The sequence below is a fragment of the Trifolium pratense genome, linkage group LG7 (genome assembly GCF_020283565.1).
Source record: "Trifolium pratense cultivar HEN17-A07 linkage group LG7, ARS_RC_1.1, whole genome shotgun sequence".
NCBI classification, from domain to species: Eukaryota; Viridiplantae; Streptophyta; class Magnoliopsida; order Fabales; family Fabaceae; genus Trifolium; species Trifolium pratense.
The window spans coordinates 40,864,477-40,875,952 of NC_060065.1; the positions used below are offsets into that span (position 1 = coordinate 40,864,477).

General features: G+C 34.7%; 1 protein-coding gene across 4 annotated transcripts; it reads left to right on the top strand.

The window, feature by feature from the left end:
* The first annotated feature begins 5,077 nt into the window (after nucleotides 1-5,077).
* Nucleotides 5,078-11,152, top strand: LOC123894892 (E3 ubiquitin-protein ligase DA2L-like). Of its 4 annotated transcripts, none has more exons than XM_045944998.1 (9): nucleotides 5,078-5,239; nucleotides 6,405-6,620; nucleotides 6,957-7,008; nucleotides 7,078-7,123; nucleotides 7,243-7,324; nucleotides 7,425-7,569; nucleotides 7,667-7,772; nucleotides 8,920-8,986; nucleotides 10,173-11,152. In XM_045944998.1, the coding sequence occupies exons 2-9, from the start codon at nucleotides 6,429-6,431 to the stop codon at nucleotides 10,761-10,763; spliced, it is 1,281 nt and encodes a 426-aa protein (XP_045800954.1). In that variant the 5' UTR covers nucleotides 5,078-5,239; nucleotides 6,405-6,428; the 3' UTR covers nucleotides 10,764-11,152. The 4 variants fall into 4 exon arrangements, with proteins under 4 accessions (XP_045800954.1, XP_045800953.1, XP_045800952.1 ...); XM_045944997.1 differs by having other exon boundaries at nucleotides 5,116-5,405; XM_045944996.1 differs by having other exon boundaries at nucleotides 5,119-5,405; nucleotides 6,182-6,620.
* Nucleotides 11,153-11,476: the final 324 nt, after the last annotated feature.

Consider the following 11,476-nt stretch of genomic DNA (forward strand, 5'->3'; position numbering starts at 1 on the left):
TTATAATCCGACTTTGAGGTGTGACTTGGTGCACTATAAGGCACCATAAAGCCCTAAATAAAATATAAGAAAAGGAATTTAATTTAATTTTGATACATATATAGTCCGTAGTTTTCTAATTTTCTTATCCAAAAAATATTTTTATTTATTTTGATAAAATCAAATTTATATTGTTTTTCTAACATAAAAGACCTTATCTTAATATTTGCTTTAGGCCAAACAATATATTAGACTGGCTTTGCTTGCAAAAATATGGCAGAAGTGTGCATATGGAGATTTTTGTTTTTGCACGCTCTCAAAAATTTCTCACGCGCTACTTAAGTTGTGAATTTAGTTTGCATCTTAATTGTCCAAGACCATATCTTGATTTTTCACTAGAGCGGCTGTGACATAGCATCAATCAATCTCACACACCCTAAAATTATATAAATTAAAATATCTTTTTAATTTTTCAATCACTCACTCATACTATGTTTTATTCAAAATATTTTTATGGAAGTGAAAGACGAGTTCGTATTTTAACTTGAAACAGTGTTTCATTCAAAATATTTTCATGGGGTGAAAGAAGGATCGGGGGGTCATAAAAATTAGACTTTTATAAAGGTTTGTTAATTAAAGTGCGAATTGAGTTTGCACTTTAAGTAACATATTCTTCTAAATTTTACGTTTTTACACACTCACTAACTTGCAAGATAAAATTGGAAAGATAAGGGATGGGTAAAAGGATAAGGGTAGGGTTGGGAACAGGCCAGGCCTTGACAGGCCTGAGCCTGGCCTACGATTTTTTTTCAGGCCTGAGCCTGGCCTGTGGCCTATCAAATATTATTTTTTTTGGTCTGGCCTGAGCCTTTTAAAAGCCTGGTCTGGCCTTGTAGCCTGTTTAAAAGTCTGTGTTACATTAAAGTTTCTCTATATAGTTTTTTTAAATAGGCTAAACAGGCCTTCAAAAGTTCACATTTAAATTTTTATAATTTCTACAACATTAAGAAAAAGCTAATAATATGATTAACACAATAATTAAAAACTAGTAAAATAACAAATACGATTACGAAAAGTCGCAATAATTAAAAGCTAATAATATTTATATAAATAATATTTTTTTATAAGATATAAATAATAATATTATATAAATAATAATTATTATAAACAGGCCGGCCTATCAGGTTTCGTAGGCCTTTTTAGAAGCCTAAGTCTGGCCTATTTATCTAAACAGGCCGTTTTCAAAGCCTAATCCTGGCATTTTTAATAACCAGGTCAGGCCAGGCCGAAGGCCCCTGTAGGCCGCCTGGCCTATTCCCAACCCTAGATAAGGGGCATGAAAAGATATTATTATCTGATACTGCTCAAAACTTTAATTAGGGGATCCACTTTATGTTAATGCTATTGTTAGGAAATAATGGCAAATAAGTTTGTAAATGCTCTTTAAGCTTCAAGATCTTTTCTATTTTGGACCGATCCCCTCACTCTAAATTTTTATTAGCAAAATAAAAATTATCATCATCTTAATAAAAATTCACTACAAAGAAAGTTTGATTAAACAGAAATCCAGAATGAAATGGGTCAGAGAAGGAGATTCCAATTCTCATTTTTTTCATGTTAGTCTCAAAGGCAGAAGAAGGAGAAATCAATTGTCGCTGCTCAAGAGAGGTGATGAGTGGATTCAAGGGGTTGACAACATCAAATTGGAAGTTAAGGATTATTTTGCAAGAAACTTCAATGAAGATTGGCACAACAGACCTTTTGTTCATGGTATTGATTTTAATGTTTTATCGGCAGATGACAATGAACTTTTGATACAACCTTTTTCGGAAGAGGAAGTTAGAGATGTGGTATGGAGTTGCGATGGAAACAAGAGCCCCGGGCCGGATGGTTTCAACTTTAACTTCTTAAAGGAGTGCTGGTCCACGTTGAAATTCGATGTGATGGAATTTTTGTATGAATTTCATCATAATGCAGTCTTACCAAAAGCTATCACCGCATCGTTTCTAGCTCTCATTCCTAAGAAAGACCATCCTCAACAATTATCTGATTATCGACCCATCTGCTTGATTGGTATTCTTTATAAACTCTTATCTAAACTGTTGGCTGGAAGATTGAAGAATATGATGGGTAAGCTCATTTCAAACTGTCAGACAGCTTTTATTCCAGGTAGACAGATTTTGGATGGTGTAGTGGTCCTCAATGAAATTATTGATTTAGCCAAACGTAGAAAAAATTGCTGTTTATTTTTTAAAGTGGATTTTGAGCGTGCATACGATACTATTAATTGGAATTATCTGGAACGAATGATGGTAAAGATGGGGTTCGCCGAAAAGTGGATGAGTTGGATGAGAGCGTGCATATTTAATAGTTCGATGTCAGTCTTGGTTAATGGTAGTCCCTCACAGGATTTCATGGTTGGCAAGGGTTTGAGGCAAGGCGATCCACTTTCTCCATTTTTATTTTTGATTGCAGCTGAAGGTTTAACTGGGATGGTTAAAAAGGCAGTGGAAATTGGAAAGTTTATGGGTTACAAAGTATCTGATTCAATTGGTTTCGAGTTACTACAGTTTGCTGATGACACAATCTTATTGGGCGAATGTTCTTGGGATAATGTCCGTACTATGAAGTCTATATTAAGAGGCTTTGAGTTGGTTTCGGGATTGAAGATAAACTTTGTTAAAAGCAAAATTTATGGGATTAATGTTGATTCCAATTTTCTGGCTGCTGCATCAACTTATTTAGCCTGCAAATATGATTCAATCCCATTTAAATTTTTGGGCTTACCTGTGGGTGCAAATCCTAGGAGGCAGGCGACTTGGAAACCTATAGTTGAATCTATGTCGAAGCGGCTGTCCAGTTGGAACGCTCGGAATCTTTCGATTGGAGGTAGGGTGACATTGATTAATTCTGTGCTGTCAAGTCTCCCGCTATATTTTTTTTCATTTTTCAAGGCACCTCGCTGTATCATTCATCAGTTGGAGAGGATTCAGCGGAATTTTCTTTGGAATGGAGGAAAGGAGGATAAAAAGATTTGTTGGGTTAAATGGTCTCAGGTGTGTTTACCCAAAGATAAGGGCGGATTAGGTGTTAAAAGTTTAGAACATTTCAATTTGGCTTTGTTGTGTAAATGGAAGTGGAGGTGCATTATCGACAAAGACGCAATTTGGTTTGATCTTTTGAATTTCAGGTATGGGCCTCTTTCTATCAAATTTTTAAGTTGGGATCCTGTTGTAACGGGTCATAAGGAATCCCTTTGGTGGAGAGACGTTGTGAGCGTTGGTGGGAAGGATGGAGATTGTTGGTTTCCGACACAAGTCAGCAGCGTGTTGGGTAACGGTAATTCTATAAGTTTTTGGAAAGAGAAATGGCACGGGGCTGCTCCCTTAAAGAACTTATTTCCCTGTTTATTTGACAAAGTGCAGTTTAAAGATTGTGTAGTATCCGACTTAATTCAGTCAGGCAATTTCCATTTGAATTGGCAACAAGAGTGGTTATTGTCATTATCGCAAGTTGATCAGCAGGAGAAGGATGAATTGGAAAATCTATTATTTGGAGTGGTGTTGCAAGCGGGTTCAACGGATCGATGGCGTTGGATTCCTGAATCTACAGGAATGTTTAGCGTTAAGTCTGCGTATTGTCTAATGCAAAATCTTTATGAGCCGATTTCTATTGATTCTGATTTGCTGGAAGCCTTACTCACTATGTGGAAGAATGACATTCCATCAAAAGTGGGAGTCTTTGGTTGGCGTTTATTACTAGACAAGTTGCCTACTAGGGCAGCCCTCGCTTCTAAAGGTATTTTATCTAATCCTCATGATTTACCTTGTGTTTTCTGCTTTCAAGCGGTGGAGACCAGTCATCATCTTTTCTTTAGTTGCGGCAAGGCTATCGATTTATGGAAGCAAGTTTTTACATGGATGGGTGTTGAAGCATCACTTCAGGTTGGAGGTAGGCATCACTTTACGTTTTTTGGGTCTCTTGTCAAATCCAAGAAAGGGGGGAAAGTGAAACATTTAATTTGGTTGGCGACAACTTGGTGCTTATGGCGTTTGAGAAATAACATTGTATTTAGAGGTGATTTTGCTGATTTTTCTGGTTTACTTGATCAAATTAAATTTGTCTCTTGGCTCTGGTTTAGTGGTAGAGCAGGGCGTAAATCAGGTTATTTGTATCACAATTGGTGTATGAATCCTCTTTGTTGTTTTCAAAGCATTTGAGGTCTTCAATTTCTTTCTTTGTATTGTAAGGATTGAGTACTCCTTGTACTCCTTATTAATACATTGTTTGCTTATCAAAAAAAAATCATCTTAATAATCTTTTTTATTAATTTGTGGGGGATAGAATCTTCTTTATTAATTTACTTCTAATGACTAAATAATTAATTAATAGTTATTTACTACTAATATTTATTAATTATCTCGCTCAAAAAAATTTATTAATTATCGAATAATTTAACATTCTTAATCTATGTAATTTTTAAAAGAATATTACTTAGTTAGGTTTGACCACGGTTCGATCCTCTCAATTACGATTGGGAGGAGGTTGAAACGATTTGATGCAAAAAATGACCTCCGAACTAATATTTAACCTAAATTTTAAGATATTTTCATTTCACCCTCCCCTCTAACAATATATACTAATAACTAAATAATTTAAATTTAATGACCTGTCCCAATCCACTCGATACTAGATTGATTTAGTTTATATTGGATAATAATAATTTTCACTAAAATCGCTCCCACAAACCTCCTTAATTTTTTTGTCAATTAGCCTAATGACAATACTCACATTTAAATGTGAAAAAACGCAGAATTCGGGGTTCGAATTTCGACCAATTCAATAATATCTCTGCTAACTACTATTTGAGCTACACTTATGAGACACAAACCTCCTTAATTTTTTTTTTTGAGGTATCAAACATCCTTAATTTAATTGTGTTGTTTAATACTTTATTTTAGTCTTATAAAGAAAATTAGTTTTGTTTTTCTTAAAAAAAATGATTTATTTTATTTTTACATATAAAAAAAAGAAAAAATAATTCTAGTAAGTAGTAAATGGCGGGTGAATAGCACTGAATAGAAGAGCGCGTGATAGCAGGTGAGTTTAATGACATTGGCATAGAGAAGAGAGAGAGAAAATGGAATTATTCTTTTCTCCTCAAATACTCCTTCCTTCCTTTCCTTTCTTCCCCATTTCTCTCTCTCTCTCTCTCTCTACAAAACCCTTTCTTTCTCTCTCTTCTGCAACCCATTTTAAGGTTCGTTTTCCGATTCCCAATTTCCTTGTCTTTTCTTCCTTCTACATCTTTTTCTTTCACTCTTCAAACCTTTTCAACTTCTCAAACTTTCTTCGTAGTAGTAGTACTTCAAAAACTTTACTTGTTCTTCAACACTGTCAAATTTCGTACTAAACAACAACAATTGGTACTCCTTTTCTTTTTCTGCTTCATTTTAATATGCCATTGTTTTGTGTTGTTCCTCAATTTGATTTTTTTTTATAGACGTGATTAGGGTTCTCGGTGTTGTTATTGTTACTGATTGTCAATTATTAATTCTATTTTGTTTCGAATTAGAGTTTGTTGTATGTTATTAAATTGTTAATTGTTAATGAATTTAGTTTAATTTTTGAAATCATTTGCTGCATTGGAATTATAAGATTGTGTTTTGAATTTGGGATTTTTTGGGTTTTTTTTATTTGTTGAGTGTTGTGGAAGTACTGATTTTGGTGATGAATTGTGGGGATTTGGTGAAAGTTTGAGCCTTTAAGTGATTCTATTGCGATTTTCTAAGTGTGTCATTTTGGGTTTTCTTTTGAATTTTGTTTCCTCCTTTCAGTGATTTTGGTGATGAATTATGGGAATTTGGAGAAAATTTGAGCCTTTGAGTGATTCAATTTCAATTTGCATAGTGTGTGCTTTTGGGTTTTCTTTTGAATTTTGTTTGGTGATGAATTGTGGGAATTTAGAGAAATTTTTTGAGCCTTTGAGTGATTCAATTGCAATTTGCATAGTGTGTGCTTTTGGGTTTTCTTTTGAATTTTGTTTGCCCCTTCTGGTGATTTTGGTGATGAGTTAGTGGAATTTGGAGAAAGTTTGAGTATTTGAGTGATTCTATTACAATTTGCAAAGTGTGTACTTTTGGGTTTTCTTTGGAATTTTGTTTGCCCCTTGTTTACTTCTTCTAGGTGACTTTGTCTGCAGGGCTTTTGGAATGAGTGTCTGCAACAATGTCAATATGTTGACACGAAAGATTCTTTTGATATCGTCTTTTAATTGTACTATTTATATGGGGGATTAGGCTGTTTAATTATGTGATAATACAGTCTGGTTTTGTAGTAGTGAATGTTATAGTTGGGTACTTTTGTTGTTGTTATTGTTTTTGTACTGTATTGTCTTGTTGAAGAATTCAAAACATATTCGGCAGACGGGAAGAACTGAATATTGTTGAATGGGTAATAAACTCGGGAGGAGGAGACAAGTGGTAGATGAAAAATATACACGTCCCCAAGGGTTGTATAATCATAAAGATGTGGATCAGAAGAAGCTGAGGAAGCTAATCCTTGAATCAAAGCTAGCACCTTGCTATCCTGGAGATGAAGAAACTGCCTGTGACCGTGAAGAGTGCCCAATTTGCTTTCTGGTATGGTTTTCATTTCTTCCATACCTATTCAGTTACAGTAATTTTTGGAAATATGATCAAATAAGTCAATTCAACTCGGTGCATTTTTTCAATCAAAATTTGACATGTGATCGATCACCTTCGGGGTTTAATTTATTCTTTCTTCGAGCCAAACTGATGGAGGATGTAACTTTGAGCTCTTTTACATAAACTTGCTAATCTGAATAAAAGGAGCACTAAGCATTATGGGCTGTTTTTACTTTATACTTGTTTCTTTGAAATCTGTTCCTAAATGTGAACACATATTCCTTTTCTAATCATTCTAATCCACTATGCTTTGTTTTTTCCTTGATTTAGTATTATCCAAGTCTAAATCGATCAAGGTGTTGCACAAAAAGCATCTGTACAGGTAATGATTGTTTATATATATTCTTTCATAAGCATTTGTATGCAACCTGATTGATTTCCTTTTTATCAGAGTGTTTTTTGCAGATGAAAGTCCCAAATTCAACTCGGCCTACACAGTATCCTGTATTACTAGTTGTTTGTTTTCAATACGAGGACATAACTTAAAATTGATTGTCTAGCAACTTTTTTATTGCTTTTGTTTGTCTAGAATAATTGTTTGCCTTAACAGCATCAGATGTCCCTTCTGTAAAACGGCAAACTATGCTGTGGAGTATCGTGGTGTAAAATCAAAAGAAGAGAAGGGATTGGAACAGATTGTAAGTTGTTATCTTCCATGATTATTGTCTCTTGAAATACAGTTTCCGAAAAACAATTTATAGTGAATAAAGTATTGTATCCATACTCATAATTATTCAGGAGGAGCAGCGTGTTATTGAAGCAAAGATTAGGATGCGGAAGCAGGAACTTCAGGATGAAGAGGAAAGAATGCATAAAAGACTAGAAGTAAGCTCTTCAAATGTGAATGTGGCTGTTGCAGATGTTGAATACAGTTCAAATGCAGGTAGTCTTTAAACACAGTTCTGGATTTTGTCTGTCTGTGTAATGTGTCTATGTGACAAATTCTAGTTGCATAAATTATGTTGTTTCATTTTTTGTAGTGGCTGAATCTTCATCTTCTGCCATTGAACCTGATGAAATCGTCTCTTCTCAAGACTCGTGTGCCACACCAATGGTTAGACCATCTCCTGCCACTAGGGCCAATAGGTATGACAGGCTTCACTTCTCTCTACGGATCCCCCAAAATTTTCTTATTATGTCTTTTGGCGTTTCTGCGTCCATTGTTTTTGTACCAACTTATGGATATTTGATCTGTTAATTATGCTGTGTGTGCATCATCAAATATTGAGTCTATTACGAAACGAGAGATAATATCCTTCTTGATCTAGTATGAATACTGATATATTAGTCATATCTATGATTTTTTTGCTAAGGCTTAGACAATTCTTTCAACCAATAGGGTTAAAAGGAGTACTATACTCATGTCTAAATTTAATCATTTGAAGTGCACAAGTCTCTATGTAAGCTGATTCAATCCATAAATGGGTGGAAAGCTTCATATTGCTTGGGTCTCCAAGTTAGAGATGTAAGTATGAATATTAGCCATCTGTTGAATAATAATTGTAATGTGCCGAAAATCTCCCTGGAAGATGCTTAGTTCAAGTAATTCCTTGAGCGTTTTGAGTCCAGATAAGCTGCATTTATATCCTATATATGTTTGGAATGCAATTTTCAGTTTTGTAGAAAAAGTGCCCTTTTTTCCCTGTATCCATAAGTTTTTATAAGTGCTTAAAAGTGGACCTAGAGGGCCAGGTTGCAAGTTATTTTGGTTCATGTGAGTTGTATTTGTGACTATGCTCATTGTTTTAGTTTGTTGATTTGGAGAGTAGTTTTGGATGGCAGGCTGTTTTAGCTTTCTTATGCATCAGCTGTTTTGATTTGGAATTTTGGATTATGAAGATCGAATATTGTAGGGGGTTTATTTTGTGCCAACACAAGTGATATATGACGATAATTGCATTAATGATAGTCTTCTATTGCATCTCCAATGGCTAATGCAAGGCTAATAACATCCACATTATAGCCTTTATTTAACACCGCACTACATTTCTTTTAGAAAACTAGCTGAAGAGAAAACTTTATGATGGTTATATACACACCACACCGTAGGTGGAACCCCATCATTTTTTGTTTGTCCATTTAGGTCCATGACTTGTTAAATAATTAGTAAATATGTGTGTCCACTATTTTTATGGCCATGAGTGCTTGATTATTTTATGTATTGCATTTTGGAAATTATAATTTCTGGGCACACCTTATATTTTATGCTAAATGTTTATGTGGTAAACTGCAGAGATGATGAATTTGATGTCGATCTTGAGGACATTATGGTCATGGAAGCAATCTGGCTTTCCATTCAGGTAAAGAATTTTGTTTGAATATGCTCACAATTTGATTTAAATTCTTTTGGGTGATGACAATGTACTATATAGTCTTTCGTTGGCGCCTATAGTCTATCAATTTATAAATTGTTCAGCTTCAGTTTATTTTGCTCAAGTTCTGTATAACGATGATGAAAAAAAGAAGCAATTCTTCCAAGGGAGCCGATTATCTGTTTTTGTCTTGTCGAACCTCATTATTATTATTTACCATTATTATTATTTGCTTCTAAAATGTGATTTTGGGATGAGATAAATATATAATATCCAGAGTTGAGTTTGGGATGAAAGAAATACGAAGAATAATCCTTTTCATTTAAATTTCTTTATAGCTCAGGTAGCACTGATCTGTGATCACTCTATAAATAAACTACTTATGGAATCACATAACTTTTCAATTTATATGACAATGCCTGTTTACTTTGTGAAAACATTTTCTATTTTCATTTCCTAAAATTTGTGTTAATTTTACTTGCTAACAAAGAGATGCTAGACTCTTGAAGTCAACAATTGTGTGCATTTCTTTTTGGAAGCAATGAAAATGTCAAAAGAATTGTTTTCATTATTTCCTAAAATACGTCATCTCTATAACTAGCATTTCATTTCAAGAGTCTGGCATCTTTTTAGCAAGTTAAAATGAACACATTTTAGAAATGAAAATAGAAAATGTTTCAATTTTAGCAAAGTTAAAATGAACATATATTTCGGATTGTTGTGTTTGTTTCCATGTGATGTGATGCTTCATTAATGCCTGTGGTGAGTGGTGACTACCTCACAGCTTTTAACTGACCCTTCACTAAAATTACAGCGCCTGTCTGTGCATGTATATTATAAACAATAAACAATAATTATTATAAAATACATACCGATACAGTTTCTATAGTTAGCTCAAAAAGGTAAATCATGCTTAATTTTATCCAAAAAGTTTGCTTGGCATCTAGTCAACTCCAATAGCATTCCAAAGTCAACACTGTGAACTCTGTACATTACAGCATATTCATCATTCAAAGCATAGGGTAAAACTATAAATATATGTTCCTATTATGAAATTCAATGGATATGCTGCCATGTACAAGGTTCAGCAAACCCAAGTCCGCTAATACTACTAAATATATGTTCATATGTGATGGTGATTGTGATTGACTCAATGTATGCATTAAAATTACAGGAGAATGGAAGGCAGAAAAATTTATCTTTTGCTGATGCTACTTCTGGCCACTACGTAGCTGATGATCGTTATGCTTCGTCTCCCATGGTTCCACCACAGACAGGACCATCCTCATCCCCATCGGGGGGTCTTGCTTGTGCCATTGCAGCTCTTGCTGAGCGTCAGCAAATGTCTGGAGAATCGTCTGTAAGCTCCAACAATGAAAATTCATCTTCATTCAACATGCCACCGGGTTCCAGAAGGTTTTATAACAGGCTTGGAAGAGATATGGTTAGTTATTCACCCTCAGAAAACCTGAATGAAGGACCACCTGATGATGCTATGTCAATGACTAGGAGTCACGGTGAATGGAGCATAGATCATGGATCACAGGTAGCTGAAACGACAACTAGCTATGCAAACTCTGTTGAAGCAGAAGATCATGGTGAACTGTCATCATTGTCACAGTCTAATGACATTAATGGAAGCTTTCAAAGTCCCACAGACCCCATTGTTCCCGAGAGTTTTGAGGAGCAGATGATGCTGGCTATGGCTGTCTCTTTAGCTGAAGCTCGAGCCATGCCAAGTGGACAGAGTGCTTCATGGCAATAGTTTTGGTCAAGGTACTGCTGGTTCAATCTTTCTTAAATTTGTGATGCTTACCTTGACTATGTGGCCTGCCGGGTCCTGAGTTTGGAATTTGAGCAAAAGTCACACATTGTGTGCAATTTTGGTCAAGGATCAGGTAGCGATTCTCTTTTCACACGAATTTATATATATAGATGTCAAAGGAAAACGAATGATTCAAGTTGATGAAAGGTTGTTGCTTAATGCCATATTTTTTTTACTGTGTGTGATGTTCTCTCCCGCTCTCTCATTGGTTTTCTGTAAATAGTTTTTGTCTTTGATTAATCTCTTTTAGTTCTTATAGTAATATGTGGCACATTTTAGACATGTATTGGACAAGAAAGGAAATTAAATATCTATGTCAGTACAATTCATCATTGGTTCCATTCATTTAGAGGTTATTGATTTATCTCTAAAACTTGTACCTGGCAGAACTTTATAACATAAATTAAATCGCGTAGCCAATCTCACCTAATGGGAAAATTTAAGTTGTAGTAATCTAATTTATGGCAACATGTGTAACTTCCTGGTGAAGCAGTTTAAAATTTTTTCTATCTTTGCTGTGGATTGAGTCTGACTCTAAATTGGTTATCTTAGCTTTCAAGTCATCTAGCATAATTCCTTGGCATTTTAAAAATAGAGGGGAGAATTGTATGCACCTTGTTAGCTCTATGAATGTTTTAGTTACTCCTATTTAT